This window comes from Phodopus roborovskii, unplaced genomic scaffold (assembly GCF_943737965.1).
Source record: "Phodopus roborovskii unplaced genomic scaffold, PHOROB, whole genome shotgun sequence".
In the NCBI taxonomy this organism is placed as follows: domain Eukaryota; kingdom Metazoa; phylum Chordata; class Mammalia; order Rodentia; family Cricetidae; genus Phodopus; species Phodopus roborovskii.
Window position 1 is genome coordinate 57,023,896 of NW_026126511.1, and position 15,601 is coordinate 57,039,496.

Consider the following 15,601-nt stretch of genomic DNA (forward strand, 5'->3'; position numbering starts at 1 on the left):
GTAGACCAGTGGTTCTCAAACCTTAGCGTGTGTTAGAATTGCTAGAAGGGCTTACTAAATTACTAACATCTATATTCTACCTACAGAGTTCTTGATTCTGTGAGTTTGAGGTAAAGCCAGAGTACTTGTCTTTTCAAGTTCCCAAGAGATGCTGCTATTGATGATCTGAGGACCACATCTTGGGAGCTATAGTCTTAGGTAATCTGCATCTGCTAGCTCTTCACTAATATATGAGGCCAAGACAAAGTTAATGGTTATAACTGAGGACTCTTGGGGCTGACAGAGCCCAGACCTTCCTCTGCATTGGGAAAGCTCTATTAACGAACTTTCCCGGTGTCCTCAGGAGGTGGGGATATCCTTTAACGTCTGGAGTTTATTCTAGTGCAGGCCCTATTTAAACAGCTTCAGGCAGGTTTAAACATCTCCTTGGCTAAGTCTTAGTATCCTGCTCCAGCTCCTCCTGGGGGATGATAGCCCTAAGAGGTGTTAGGGGATTAGGCTGCAAATGTAGGTCATACTCCAGCCGTCTGGGAATCAGGATGAGTGAGAGAGGAGGAGGAGAGAGGGACTGAGACACACACAGAGAAAAGGTGAGAGGAAGCAGAGGGCTCCTGAGGGTTACGAGAGCATATCTGATTAGCTTTCAGCCTCTTTTGGTATCTGATTAGATTTCAGCTTCTTTTGGTGTCCCAAGGAAAGACCAGGAATCTGGCCTCTCTTTTTCTGTCCCTTCTCTCAAGTGGGGCTGCTCATCTTGGGGTTGGGTTGTTAAGAGCAGGATTCTTTTAATTTTACCTTGATTTTATATGCACTGGTGTGATGGTGTCAGATTCCCTAGGAACTGGAGTTACAGACAGTTGTGAGCTGCTGTGTCAGTGCTAGGAATTGAGTCCCGATTCTCTGGAAAAGCAGTCAGTGCTCTTAGCTGCTGAGCCATCTTTCCAGCCCCCACGAGCAGGATTCTTCATAGAGGAAGTTGTTAGGCAGTGACTCAGAAGTATAAGGCCAGCCAGGGTGAAGGTGGGGTGGGGGCTGAAATTCTAGGATGCTTGAAAAGAGGAAGCTGACCCAACAAGCCCAATGAGAAAGGGCTGGGAGGGTGTTTATGTCCCACAGATGTGGATGGGAGGTGCAGAGCCTTAAAAGATGGGGTTCCTGGGAACTGGTCTGGACTCTGGCCAGCCCTGCTCTGAGCAGCTGGGTTGAGGGTTGTGTTCACACTGAGGGTAGTGCTTGGGGCCACTGTGACTCTTCACACTGGAAACCGTGCATGTAAGTGTGGCCACCAATAAGAAGCTCTCTTGGGAAAGATGCCCCTTTTCCTTCTTTCTTGAGAACTGGCGGTACCTGTCCTTCATTGTCCTCTGCATCCCTGTCTCAGGCCAATGAGACATGGAAATAAGCCCTTTATCTCATTGGCTGAGGCTTGAGGACCACAGATGATCTCTAAGAACCAGCCCTTTAAGAGAGCCTTTTAGGCTCTATTCACAACCCCCTTCTGAATACAGGGACACCAGACCCTGTTCTATGGAGTCTCTCATCTCTGGGAAAGCGGTGCCTTTCTGGTTCTGACACTGATCACGTCATCTCCAACATCTCTGTCATCTCTGCCACTCCTAAAGTGAGTATGTCTAGTGACCCGCTGGGTGCTAGGTCTGCCATGTCGAGCCCTCCTCTGATTCCTGGTGTCTGCTCTCTGTTGTATCTTATGTACTCACTTTTCTGTATCCTGTCCCATCTCTACTCTGGCCACTATCATATCCGAAAGAAAAGCAACTTTCCCTGCTTAATGGTTTACATCTCCTGTCTCTCTGACACCTCTATTAGTACCTCACCAGCTCCTTTTTGCCAAGGACTAGTTCCTTCTAGCACCTCTGTTCTCTTAGGGTTGGGTGATTCTGCAGAGGACAGTTCTCCCCTGGAAAAAAAGAGAAGCCTTACCTACCCCTCCAACCCTCTGGTCAAAGTGTGAAAGTCTGAGATGTGGCTGAAGAAAAGAGAGGATCAAGAGACAGCTAAAGTGCTAGTGCTGGGGAATGAGACTCCCAACTTCCCCTTCTGGGCCTGGGGGTGTGCCTGTTGCCATTGGGAGCTGGACCAGAGCTGGGACTTCCAGACTGGGAATGTAAACCATGAGGTGAACTAGCCAGAGGTGAACGTGTGAGAGTTCTCTAGTGTTGTAAATTTGGTACACTCTGTTGAACAATGGTTTGTTCAAGGGCTTCTTAGGTTAATATATTTTTGTGCTTGTGAATTGCAAGAGATTGGGCTAAGAGGCAACCTTCCCTAAATCACCTGCGTATAAACCTCTTCTACGGTATTTCTCAGAATCAGTGTTCCACAGAACACTCTTGGAGGAAGTTTTCAAAGTCTAACTGTCTGCAGTGAACAACAGGGTCAGAAAGCAAAGGCCACCTGCTCAAACTCACATTAACATGGCAAGTTCTAAATCAAAGATCTGTCTTCATGGGTTCCCTTTGGGAAGACTGACCTCGAGGAGAGAGTGGCCACTTGGTCCAGATCTTTCTAGAAATGTTTTTCCCATAGAAAGCCTCTTATAGAAGAGGTTTGTCTATTGGCTAACCCATAGAAAAAATATGTAACTGACACTTATCCTGAAAGCTTTGAGAGATAAAGATAACAGCATAATATCCTTATACTCTGAAATTCACAGCATAGTGTCTTCCCACTGCCCTAACACACACATACACACAGAGCCACATACACACACACATACAGAACCACATACACATACACACAGCCACATATACACACACAGCACCCCCTACAACCACATACACACATACACAGAGCCATACACACACACACACACAGAGCCACACACACAGCCACATACATACACAAAGAGACACACACACAGCTACACACATACAGGCACACACACAACCACATACACACACACACAAACACACAGACACACAGCCACATACACACACAAAGAGACACACACACAGCCACACACACACATACAGGCACACATAGCCTCACACAGGCACACACACACAGCCACACAGCCACACAGCCACACACACACATACAGTCACACACAGGCACACACATTCACATACAGGGCCACATATATATACACACACATATAAGCACACAGAGCCATATACACATACATGCACATAAACACACACATTCACACAACCACAGTAATTAAGCAACAATTTTAATTGCTTGTAAATGGAATGGTGCCTCTGGAGACCATAGGGCTTGTCATCTCAGCATGTCCCAGCACCGGGTCTCCGGCACTGCCATGTTGCTGTTGTTTTTCACGGATCCCATAGGCACCAAAGTGGTGAGAGGCTGTGCTGTCCATTTTGTCCTTCAGGCTTCCAGTTCCTATTGTCTGTCAGGAACCACCTGGAAGGGACTGTGCAGGGAAGACGGCTGCATTGCTACTCCAGAGTCCCAGAGCTTGAGTTTCAGGGCCTTGGGGGAAGGAAACACTGAGAGCTGCAGCAGGCAGCCCCAGAGTTTCAGACTTCCTTTTTCTTGCAGGAACACCTCTCTCAGCTCAGCCCCAGAATGGCTCTTCCCCCGAGTCCCCTGGCTATGGAATATGTTAATGACTTTGACTTGATGAAGTTTGAAATAAAGCGGGAGCCCTCGGAGGGCCGATCTGGACTCCCTACAGCCTCACTGGGATCCACACCTTACAGCTCCGTGCCTCCTTCACCCACCTTCAGTGAGCCAGGCCTGCTGGGCAGCAGTGAGGGCCCCAGGCCAGGCCTGGAGGAGCTGTACTGGTTGGCCACCCTGCAGCAGCAGCTGGGGTCTGATGAGGTGCTGGGGCTGAGTCCTGACGAGGCTGTGGAGCTGTTACAGAATCAGGGCCAAGTCCCTGCAGAAGGGCCCCTGGACTACTATTCAGGGAGCCCTGGAGAGACAGGAGCACAGCGTGCCCAGGTGAGTGACCAAGAGGGAAGGAAACCATCAAGAGAGGGAGAGTTCCTGGAAAGGGATGTGGACTGGAAAGAGACAGCAAGGTCCTTGAGAAAACTACATCAATTTTTCAAAATGGTAGGAAATAGTTGAATTATGGGGGACAGAGAAGACAAGGAAGAGGCCAAGAGTTGTGGCACAGGCCTTTAATCCCAGTACTCGGGAGACAGATTTCTGTGAGTTAGAAGTCAGCCTGGTCTAATTAGTGTGCGCCAGGCCAGCCGCGACTACACAGTGAGACCTGGCCAAAAAACAAAACAAAAGATTAGAAGGGGTCTCAAAGGGGAAGGGCTTAGAGTTTAAGAGCACTGTGGGGGAATGAACGATTATTAGAAGCAAATAGATAAAGATGTGTGGATTCTAGCGGGGTAAAGGCTGTGGTTGAAGTTGGTTTTTCAAGGCTAGGTGTTTTCCCCACAACCTAACCCTTCTAAGAAAGGATTGGGACTCATCCTATTAATTATAGACACAGATGGGGGTGTTGAGGGCATTAGGATGTAATCCAAATCCTTGAGGGTCACTGGGTTGTGGTGTTCAGGACAGGGAAGCCAGTCGACTGTGGCAAGGGCAGGATCTGTCTGGGCGCGGGTCCCCCGGACACTGCGGACAGTTGAAGGGTGCGCAGCGTCCAGAAGCACGATTGGCTCTCCAGAGCGCGTGGCTCTCCAGAGCGCAGGGGGCGGAGCTCATACTGCGACACTTGCGGGAAGGGCCACTGTGTGTGTGTGTGTGTGTGTGTGTGTGTGTGTGTGTGTGTGTGTGTGTGTGTGTGTGTGTACTCCTGAGATCCAGGACGTGCCCAGACTTGGGGTGTGGTCGAGCATTCAGCTTTCCCAAGGTCCCACCTGTCTAGTTGGGTGGGACCTGCACCGATCTGGTCCCTGCACTCTTCCTCCGCAGCTGCCAGAGAGATTTTCGGACGCGGCGCTGGTCTCGATGTCTGTGCGCGAGCTGAACAGGCAGCTGCGGGGCTGCGGGCGCGACGAGGCTCTGAGGCTGAAGCAGAGGCGCCGCACGCTCAAGAACCGCGGCTACGCGCAGGCCTGTCGCTCCAAGCGGCTGCAGCAGCGGCGCGGGCTGGAGGCAGAGCGTGCCCGCTTGGCCGCCCAGCTGGACGCACTGCGAGCCGAGGTGGCCCGACTGGCTCGCGAGCGCGACCTATACAAGGCCCGCTGTGACCGGCTTACCTCCAGCGGCCCTGGGTCTGACGACCACGCGCACCTCTTCCTCTGAGCCTCTAGGGCAGGGGGTGTGGAGGTTTGGGGGTGTCTGGGTAGGTGGCACTATACAGGAGAGTATATATAATTCACCAAATCGCTACTCATGTTCCTGTGTGTCGATACAAATGTCCCCAAACTTCTGACCCTCGTGGCATGCCTGAGGTAGATGCTCGTCCTTTGCTGGAGATGAGTCCCCTGCTGTTTTGCAGGTCTTGAGTGTTCTTGATTAGGGCACTGAATATTGCAGGGGCTAGTGCCTGTACTTAGGGTGGAGGATGGGTGGGTGGCATGCTCAGTAGGAGGAGAGGGAGCGGTGTATCACCCCCTTCAGTCCAGCTCTTAATTCGAGGTTTTCAACCTGTAGTGCATCGATGCCATACCTGACAAGGAAGCCGCATGTTCGCTGAAGTTTGGGACTCCCCATGTTAGGACTACTGAATTTTCAAGATCTCAGTTCTCCCAAACAGAGTACTAGGTCAGCTCAAGATGCTTTTCCCTGCTCAACGCAGTGGCCTCTAGAGTCGAAAGCAGCAAAGCAAACACCCTGGATGGGAGCCTGGAGACCAGAGCACTAGTCTCAACTGTGTCAGAGGCTAAAATGTCTGTCACCTTAAGCAAAGCAATTGCCATCGGATTTCAGTTGCTTCATTTAACTTTCCTTTGGATTAGATGACTTCTGACACCGTTCTAGTTTTGGCATCGTCTACAGTGAGCAAGTCTAAAAGGTCTCCCCAAAAGGCCCCAAGATGACTGTACCAAAAGGACGTCCTGTTCCACCTCAGCCTCTAGGCTGTAGCTTAGGCGGTAGAGCCCCTTCATGGCTTCTCTGGGAGCTCTCACATGCACTAGCCCTCTGTAACTCCCTCTAGGCTGCATTGGCTTTCAAAGTGCAGAGGGTGCCTCTTGCCACTCTGAGCAAGCGCAACCTCACAGTATAAGCAGGAGCTGAGAGAGTGTGGCTTTTGTGAATTAAACAACCTCAAGCCCAGGAAAAGCTAATGTTACTGGTTAAATGTCCTTGCCATTTAAAAAGAGTTAATTCTCTATCACTACTTCAGGCTACTATCCTATGTGTCGGCTGTCTCTTTGTGGAGCTGAGCCGTGTACACCTCAGTTCCAGAGGCCAATGAAAGTAGATTGGAGGGGGTGAGGAATGGTCCAGATGGAGCCTCCCCCACCACCAACCACTACCACCACCACCAAAGCCCGGGAGCAGCAGTGGCCCTAGCTAGGCCTGTGTGTGGCTGTCCTCCAGGTCTCACAGTTGCCATGGCAACCCAGTCCTCCAGTTCAGCAACATATGGGGAGGGCTTTTGGGCAGAGCAGAGGCTTTGAGCTGGGAGTGTCCACCTCATCAGCTGCTGTCATCTGTCCTCTAAGGGACATAATAAATGGGAGAAGCAGTACTGTGTGGGAAGTGGCTCCCATATGTCTTTCTTCCTTCCTGCCCCCGCTTACCCACCCTCTGACCAGCTGTCTCTTCTCTTCCCATCACATTTCTTGTTCCCTCTGTCCCTTCCTCTAGCCTAGCTCATCCTTAGTCTATGCAGGGGACTGAGAGAGGAGTCCTTTCTGCAGCCCCCTGCTCATTTGCCTGCCTTTGACCAGTGGCCTTCCTCTCTGGCTTGGGCTCCTTCCTGTGGTGACTCACAGCATCTTCCTCTTTCACATTCACGATTTCAGGGAGAGGCTGGGGCAGAGGGAGCCTACCTGGGATCTCAGGCCTTCTTCCTTTACTCTGTGTTCCTCTTATCTTTCTCACTATGTAGCCCAGGCTGGCCTCGAACTCAGGATCCTGGGTTTACTGTGTGTGTGTGTGTGTGTGTGTGTGTGTGTGTGTGTTTGAGACAGTGTCCCATTGTATAGCCCTAGCTGGCCTTGAACTCATAGCAGTGCAGTCCACCTGCCTCTCTGCCTTGTGTGCTGGGTGCTGGGATTAAAGGTGTGTGCCACCATCCTTGGCCATGCGTTCACTTTTCAAGTGATGGGATTACAGGCTGTGGCCCATCTCCTACCTTTCCCTTACTCTGAATTTCATCTGTGTCCTCTCCTGTCTTTGGAGTTCCAATCCCGACCCATTGATTCTCTTGTATCCCTTTCTTATTTGCATGGCACCAGCACACAAGGACAGAGACACTACCCTCAGACACTTATGCCCACAGATCATGCCACAGCATGCAAACACCAGGTCTCAAGATGACATGCGTGGCCCGGGACAGCAAAGATGCTGTGGTGATGAAGAATGTGGGTGCTGTGGCTAGGAAGCCTCTAGTTGTGACTCTTTCCTGACCTTGGAAGAGTCAAAATCAAGCCTTACTCGCTTCATCAGAAAAACAGAGACATAGTGCTCAGACTCGTTGTCACAACACACACAGTTAAGGGAGCCAAGTGTGACGTGTGCTAAAGAACACTTCTCAGGAAGTCCCCAACTGGACATCCAGAAGCCTCAGGCCATATTCACGGAGGGTTGGGTATGTGTGGTGCATGAACACTCACCAGGAAAACCAGGCCTTAGACAGATGCATTCCTTCACCTCCCCACAAGCCCTCCTTAGCCTGCCCCACAGCTGTGTGGGGGCTGGGGTTCAGCCCCTGGGACACTGAGTGGAGTCTCTCTGGAGACAGCTCTAAGAGTGCATCAGCCTGCCCTCTTGACAGCCCCTCATTTCCTTTCCTATCTCCTGCAATTAACACCCATGCTGTTTAGACCCCCTGGGCTTGGGAGGTGAGGGTAGGTAGGGGCTCCTAGCAGAGACAACAGCCTGCTTGGAGAGCTCTGACTCAGATTTGGGAAGAGACTGGGCCTCTTTTCTATGGTGTATGTGGGAGTGATGGACTCTCCAGTGGGCATCTGAGGCATGATGGGTAGAGGTTGGAGTACGGGGGCGGGGTGGGGGTAGTTCCCTTTATTAATATCCATAAAGTCACAATCACTGAAGGAAGTTCTTGAGGGTCCACAGAGTTGAGGGGCACGGGGCTTGAAGAGGTGGGAGCAGGGCCCACCACTCACTTCAGGACTCGCAGGGCACCACTGGTCACTGGAGTCACAGGGGTCAGCACAGGCATCTGAGAGGAGTAGGGTAGTCAGAAGCATACCTACCCGCCAGCCATAGCAGCCAAGATGGGCCATTCAAAAGCTCCACTTTGGACTCCTTTGATTTCCTAGAACTCACTGAAGGGTTGAGGAGTGTTGGCTTGTTGAGAGGCAGTCACGGGCTGGGGCTGGGGGTCCCAGCCGGTGTAGAGGGTCTGGGAGCTCCTGGACTGATACCTTGGCTGGCGTAGTACTCTACCACTTGCCGGGGCACCTCTGCCAGGACACACTTAGCTAGTGCAGAGGGAGCAGCCTGGGAGGAAGGAGATTGGTTAGGGGCAGTAGAGGGGGGGCGGCTGGGTCAAATGAGCAACAGATAAACTTCAGAGTGGTGTGCTGGATTCCAGTGATCTTCCAAGGATGAGAAAGGCAGATGTGGGGGGCACGAATTGTTGAGAAGCCCTTTCCGTGGGAGAGAATATCAAATACTCACATCCTTGAAGTCCCTGAAGGGTACAAACTGGACAATATCACGGGCGGCGGGTACCCCTTTTGGGCAACGCAGGGGACCATCATCTCCATCTAGTAGCCTCATGTCAGAGAAGTCAGCGTTGCCCACGCCCACGATAATGATGGACATGGGTAGACGGGAGGCTCGCACAATGGCTGCTCGGGTCTCAGCCATGTCACTCACTACGCCATCGGTGAGCACCAGCAGGACCGAGTACTTCTGAGGGCGAGCAGAGGGGGAACAGGGGCCGAGTCTGCATGAAAGGGCACTGATAGTCTTCCCAAACCCAGGTCCTGACCCTGACACCACTGGAGGACACACAGGGCAGCACCTGGTCATCTGCTTTGCTTCCTCACCGTGGCTTGGCCAGTGCTCTGCTCCCGCTGGGCTGGCTCAGCTACACGGTTGATGATGGGGGCCACGTTGGTAGGGCCATAGAGCTGGATCTGAGGCAAGCAACGACGGTAGGAAGCTATGACCCCTGAGATTTCTATAGGACAAGACAAGGGGTGAAGATGGCACAAGTCAGCAGGGAACGCCCCAGACACAGCAGCATGGCCGTTGCTGACTTAGACCTGATGGCTCCCGGGTCCTCACTAAGCAGAGAGAGTCAGATGGCCCTGGGGTGGGGAGAAGTAAGTGGGTAGATGCTGGGTCATAGGGTTCTTCCCAAGCGAAGGCTAGCCTTGGATGGAAGAAGGGATGGGTCAGGGAGCTGAGTGCGTGGGAGTGGAGTCTGTGTTCCTGAGGAGATTGCAAGCATCTGTGGTGGCGTAGGATGGCGGGACTCTCCAGTTTACCTTCACATTCAGGATTTTCTGGGTCAAAGTTGATAGCAAAGTCATGGGACACCTGTAAGAGAGAGGCGAGGCAGTGAAGGGATACCTTCTTTCTGTTTCCCTGCCGTCTCCCTGTCTCTTGTACCCAGCCTACCTCAAAGTTTGGGGGGATTCGAGCTCCGAAGCCGAAAGCTGGGAACCTCTTATCACTGGAAAGAAGAAACCACTGTGGCACTCCTTGGACAAGGCCTCCCTTCCTGACCTGCACCCTGCTCCCTACCTGTCATAGTCCTGGCAGATGCCTCCCACTGTACGCAGGGCCTGCAGGTAGTGGTTAGGCTGTCGAGGGCTGAGGCAGTGCAGGGATTGGCTGCTCCTTGGATCCCCATTGGAGGCAGTGAAGTCGATGGCCACCTGGGTGAAGGTGAGGGTCATGCTGCAGCCGTGAGACCCAACCGGCAGGCTAGGCCAGAGTTAGATATGTTAAAAGGACCAAGGTGAATCTAGGGGAGCCCATAGGTAGCCTCATAGTTGAGTGGGGTGTTGGATGCAAGGTACATGAGAGCTATGAGACTCTGGCTGCCTTCAATTTGCATGACTTAGCTCCTCCCTCTTTTTTATGCCATGCCCCCACCCTGGGGTGCTTTACCGTGAAGCTGATCTGACAGCCACCCATGATGTAATCCAGGAAGGTGTGTACTTTTTCCACCTGGCAGAAGGGCAGGGGTAACGAGGTAGGTGAGACTGTGGAAGCTTTGGCCAGGTTCCATGGGGAAAGTGGGGATGGGGGAGGGATACTAGAGTTTTAAAGGTTGCAGCTGAGGATGAGATGGAACAAGGGTTTCCAGTTCAAGTCTTTAAAGCAAGGGAAGGATAGACACACTAAGTAAGTAAGTAAGTAAATAAATAAGTGTAAAAAAATAAACAGGAGGAGAGGTGGCTCAGTAGGGAAGGGTACTGTTGCCAAGCCTGAAGACCAACATGGCGGAAGGAGAGGGATGATTGCCAAGAGCAGTTCTCCGATCTGCACCCGTGTGCTCTATGGCATTGATGTGTCCACACAAGCACACCCCGATAAATAAATGTATTTTTTTTTAATTAAAAAGCAAGGTAGGGTATGGGTCTGAGATTGTGGTAGGGCAGGCACAGAGGACGCTTGAGCTGTGAACTGTGACTTACCGTACACTGGGTCAGCACAACCATCCCTGAGCTCTTGTAATTCTTCTTCTTGTCCCGGTATTTGGGGTTGATACAGTCCCATTGCATCTAGACCCACCCCACAGTGCAAGGTCAGAAGTCCATCAAATAGACCTTCGTGCCCCTTCCTACTGATGCTCCCAGGGCCACACCCTCATGAGCCTGCCCATCTGCCAAGCCCCGGCATTTCCCACCCTCTCTGTCTCCAGTCACTTAGAGTCTCAGGATTTTCCCAGAGGTTGTGGGGGCAGGATGGGGTCTTTGGCACCTCCTGCCCAGGGTTTGCTGTCCCTTCCTGCATTTCTTTGAATGTGCTGGTGAACTCGCCGATGAAGTCATGCTTCCCACTGGAGTCATAGTCATACACCAGGAACTGAAGGGAAAGGGAAGGGGAGGGGGCAGGGTTAGGGATGCTCGGTAGTGGCTCCAAAGGTGTCTCACGTAAGGTAGCAGGGACCCCGCAGTGTCTAGGCCCAGATAGAAGTCCTTAACTACCCAGAAGCCACCTGCTAAACATCACTCTTTAGCTCAGTCTGGCCTCAGATAAAGGCACCTCTGTGGGATGCTTAACTCTGAGCTGTTATTTATCCCACAGGAGGGAGAGGGAGGAGTCAGGCTGTACCCTGGGGAAGGTCTCAGACAGCTGAGGGGATGCTGCAGCAGAGTGCTCCTGTTTCCCTGGGGCTTTACCTTGAGAGGCCGGTGGATGTTGCAGCTGCACAGAGAGTGTAAGGACAGGCGGAATGGCTCCCAGCTGGGGCTCAGGTTGTTTTTCACCACCTTGGAGAGACAGGAGGAACCGTGTCACTTCCTGTCTAGGTTTCTTTACTAAAATCTGCCCACCTCTATCCCACAGCCCTGTGCACCAACCTCGGTCCTCCAGACCAACTGGTCACTCTGGTCTCCATTGGTCTTATAGATCTCCATGAAAGGATCAGACTTGCTGAACAGGTCCTGGAGATAGATGCCGGGGAAAGTTCATGAGTCTGGTGAGATCCGAGAGGAGGCCAGGGAGGGAGTGACACTGGGAAGGGCATTGGCCCGGGGCCCTGGAGTCTGTCTCTAGTGGGATGCCCGTGGCTCTCTAATGGGGCACGAATGCCTGGACTCCGGGGTTCCAACCTTGTTGTCCAGCTTGTGGGCTCTGAAGGTAAGTTGTACATAGTCGTTGGTACCCGATACCTCCTCAGCTACAATCTGTAAAAGAGGACACAGTGTTAAGAATTTTCTTCCCACCAGAACAGCTGAGTTATATGCTTCTCATAAATGGAGGTGGTCATAAAAACAATGTCACAATGGATGTCCATTTGGGGACATTGAACCTTGGCCCAATAGTGAGCTCAGGGACTTTGCCTACCGTGATTGTAGACTTGCCCGCCGTCTTCCCATTCTTCAGCAGTAATGGTTTAGTGACCTTGGTTTGTGACACAATCTAAAGATAGAGGTGGGGGGTTCTGGTTGTAATGCATGCATCTGCCCTGGCCAAGGGTTTGAGGGCAGGAAAACAAATGCCCACTGAATGTCCATAAGGTTGGTCCTTTGACTGGGCTAGGGTTCAATTTCTACAGCAGCCTGTAGAGTGTACAGTGGTAGAGTACTGTTTAGCCATGGGTTCAATCCCCAGCACCAAATAAAACAACAGTAACAGTAATAATACCCCCGACCCCCCCACTTAAGATGGGAAAAGTAGGTTAAGTATCTTGTCCAAGGGTACACATCCCATGGATGGCAGGGAGCGCTCCAGGCTCAGAACTAGCTTCAGAGCTCCTTTCTCTCAGCTTGCCTTCCAGAGACAGAAGCTGATGGTGAGGTAGCAAATGTAAGGACTGAGATGGAATGCAGACCTGGCCCAAGGTACACTCTGTAGAGCCAAGGAAGGTGTCGCTGCTGGGGCTGGTTGCTCCATCCTCGGCATCGAACACGTGGAATTGCAAAGGCTGCTTCTCTTCAAAGAAGTATTCAACGGCCAGCACCCGGGAGAAGACGGGGCTTGAACAGGAGCGAAGCACCTCCGTACGCTCAGCCTGCAGCAGAGGGATGAGAACCTTCTGGAACAAGGCTACTTGTTCCTGCCCTGTACTTCCCTGACCACATGGACTCTCCTTGATTTTTTTGTTTTTGTTTGTTTTCTTTTTCCTCTTCTTTTTTTTTTTTTTTTAAATCCCCATCAACTAGCATCTTTCTTTTTTAGCTGACTTCTGAACTGAATTTGGGGTACTGCTGCCCCACTAGACCTCAGCCCTTTGGGGCTCTGTGATTTTTTTTTTTTGACCAAATAGTTTGGGTTTATAATGATAACATACTTCCATTCAAGGTTATTCACATGGCTAGAGAAGGTCCTTTGGGATCCTCACATACCCCCATGAGGCTTCATTGCTCACGCACCCTCCCTCCTTCTCGGGTTAACAAAGGTTACTTAAGGGGAACCCCACCAATCTGCCCTCACCTCCACCCACTGTTCATCTAAGTAGAGCTTGAGCAGTACACAGGGATGTGGTTTGGTGAGTGTGTCTCGGTCTAGGAGGCCATGGCAGGACACCCTCAGCTCCACTCGAGAGGCCCCCAGGGTCATGGCTGGGGGCTCAGGCACCCATCCCATCTCAGGGTCCGACATGGCACTGCCGGGGCAGAACAGACAGCCTGGAAAAAGAGAGGAGGAGTTTGTCTCTGGGGGGGGGTCCTTGACTACCCGTTGCTCTTCTTGCTGGGGTCCTTAAGGGCAGCCCACTTCCCCTGCCCTCTGTTTGACTTCCCTGAAGCTCTGAGCAGAACAGGATCAGGAGTCCAGAGCCCTATGTTTCTGTCACTCTGCCAGCCTAGGTGTCATGGGTGGGACTGGAAGAGACTGGAGGGTTGGGATAGTGGATTCCTGGCAGTCTTGGTTCCTAGGCCATCGATTGCTTTATGCCTACTGCTGTCTCAGCACCTTCTGCTATTTCCCGACTGGCGTATGAGCCAGCGCTGCACTCAGTCTTGGCACTAGGGAACCGAAGTGGGGCAAGGGGGCGGGGAAGAGGATGGAGAGGCCCCTGGAGGTCTGAAGAGGATGGGCCTTAGGCAAGAAATCTGCAGTGGACAGGAGACAGGTTGGCAGTGGAAGGTGCTGTGCCAACCTGCCCCGTTGTTTTAGTGTCCCCACTCACTGTATGGTTGGTTGATGGGAAAGGAGGGGTGGTGGGCTTGGGGAGTGAGAGTCAGGACTAGGGCTCTGTTGTGAGCTCCCCCGGAGCTTGACAAGCTTGCAGGCTCCCCACCCCCCTGTTCTCACACTTCTTGGCAACACAGGCACTGTCTCTTAGCGACAGGGTTTTGGGGGAGCCATGGCCCCCTCCATGCTGCCTGTGGGATGCATGCGCACCAACCACCCCCAGCAGAGTCACCAAGCCTCAGGCAGCAGCAGACAGGGGTATGCCCGCCCGGGTTCATGGCTGGTCAGCCCTTCTATCTGTGCCTGTCCAGATCTCAGGGTGAAGCTCTCTGATCCATGCCATACTTCCTGAGTGAGTGTCCACTGGTGTGCCTGAGTGCCCCACCCTCTGTCTGTCCCCTTCTGTCCTGTGTCCATCTCCAGGAGGGTGTGACAGTCCTGTATCTCTGTCAGAATCAGGACCATTCCCTGGCTGGATACCAGCCTCCTGATACATCTTTCTAGATATGGGAGGGAGGGTCTGGGCTTGGGGCTGTCTCTGCCTTCCAGCCACAAGTCTCTCAGTTAATGTGGATGCCGTGAGGTAGGCAGGGGCATGTGGTGGAGAGGGGATCAGGTAGGGCTGGCTGGTGACTTTTCTGAGAGCTAGAGGAGATGTTGTTATGGAGACTGGGCCAGGGAAGGGAGGACTGAGCCTGGATTAGGGAGGAAGGGTGGGCTCACCTGGGCTCTTAGTTGAGGTCTCCTCTCCGGCTCTCTGGCCCTGCCCCTGACTTCCTTGCTGCTCCAGCCGCTGGCGCCAGCTCCAGCTCCGGCTCTGCTGCTATTTATGGGGCCTGGATGGGGAGGAGGGGGGCCGCAGCACCAGCTCCCCCCCCTGCACAAACTGATTGGGAGGGAGAGGAGGGGAGGGGCAGGGACACTGCCTGGGAGGGAGCCACAGAACTAGGGGAGGAGGGCGGGTTGGGGGCAGGCCCAAGGCAGGACCCCCACAGACATAGTGACACACATCTCCTTCACATCACACCCACACCCAGCATCACAGAGACACACACACATTGCCGTGGAGCATGCACACACACATCCACACAGAGGAAGGATGGCGACACATGCACCCACGACTCACAGGCTCACACATATCTTGACATGACAGGCGCCAGTACATAAACTCACAGTGACACCACGACAGTTACAGCCCCAGCGACGCGCTGTGGGAAACACACTCTCATAGCACTTTGAACAGTGTTTCACTTGTTCAGGGTATTTGTAGCTACATATAAAAGAACGCTGGGCTGTACTTGTGACATACACACAGACACCTACTCTCACTAACCTGGATACAACAGACTGTTGATAGCCACATGCTCCTTAAAAACCACCACGCACCACACTGAACCTCATGGAAATGACATCCAGTTCCCAAGTTACTCTTTCATGGGGAAATACGGAATGTGCATACGATTACATTGCACAGGCTTTCATCCTATTCATACATTCCTGGAGGGCAGGGTTGCACACTTAGTGCATTTCCAGAAAGATTGATTCTCAAGGCATCTTCCTACCGCCACAGTGTACCCAACAGCCCCCCCCCATTCAACCCTTATGGCCACATTCTTGTGGGAGGGGCTGAACAAAAAGCTTAAGGAAACAGAAGTAGTCATTCTCAGTGAGATCAGGGGAAGTGAGCAGTTTGTGGACTTGCTACTAGCCGCATGGGGAGAGATTTGGGCGTGGTGAGTGGAGG

The 15,601-nt window shown here is 52.4% G+C and overlaps 2 protein-coding genes across 2 annotated transcripts; one reads left to right on the forward strand and one right to left on the reverse strand.

The window, feature by feature from the left end:
- Positions 1–3,529: 3,529 nt before the first annotated feature.
- Nrl (neural retina leucine zipper) lies at positions 3,530–5,263 on the forward strand. Its single transcript, XM_051195688.1, has 2 exons — positions 3,530–3,933; positions 4,870–5,263. Exons 1-2 carry the CDS (start codon positions 3,553–3,555, stop codon positions 5,200–5,202), a joined length of 714 nt encoding a protein of 237 aa, XP_051051645.1. The 5' UTR covers positions 3,530–3,552; the 3' UTR covers positions 5,203–5,263.
- Positions 5,264–8,378: 3,115 nt separating this feature from the next.
- Positions 8,379–13,337, reverse strand: Cpne6 (copine 6). The gene is made up of 15 exons (XM_051195687.1): positions 13,156–13,337; positions 12,554–12,733; positions 12,067–12,141; positions 11,832–11,906; positions 11,580–11,663; positions 11,400–11,489; positions 10,978–11,082; positions 10,692–10,778; positions 10,162–10,221; positions 9,793–9,926; positions 9,667–9,721; positions 9,534–9,585; positions 9,090–9,223; positions 8,716–8,952; positions 8,379–8,535 (listed from the first exon to the last, which is right to left on the reverse strand). The coding sequence occupies exons 1-15, from the start codon at positions 13,321–13,323 to the stop codon at positions 8,398–8,400; spliced, it is 1,674 nt and encodes a 557-aa protein (XP_051051644.1). The 5' UTR covers positions 13,324–13,337; the 3' UTR covers positions 8,379–8,397.
- Between the last annotated feature and the right edge of the window lie 2,264 nt (positions 13,338–15,601).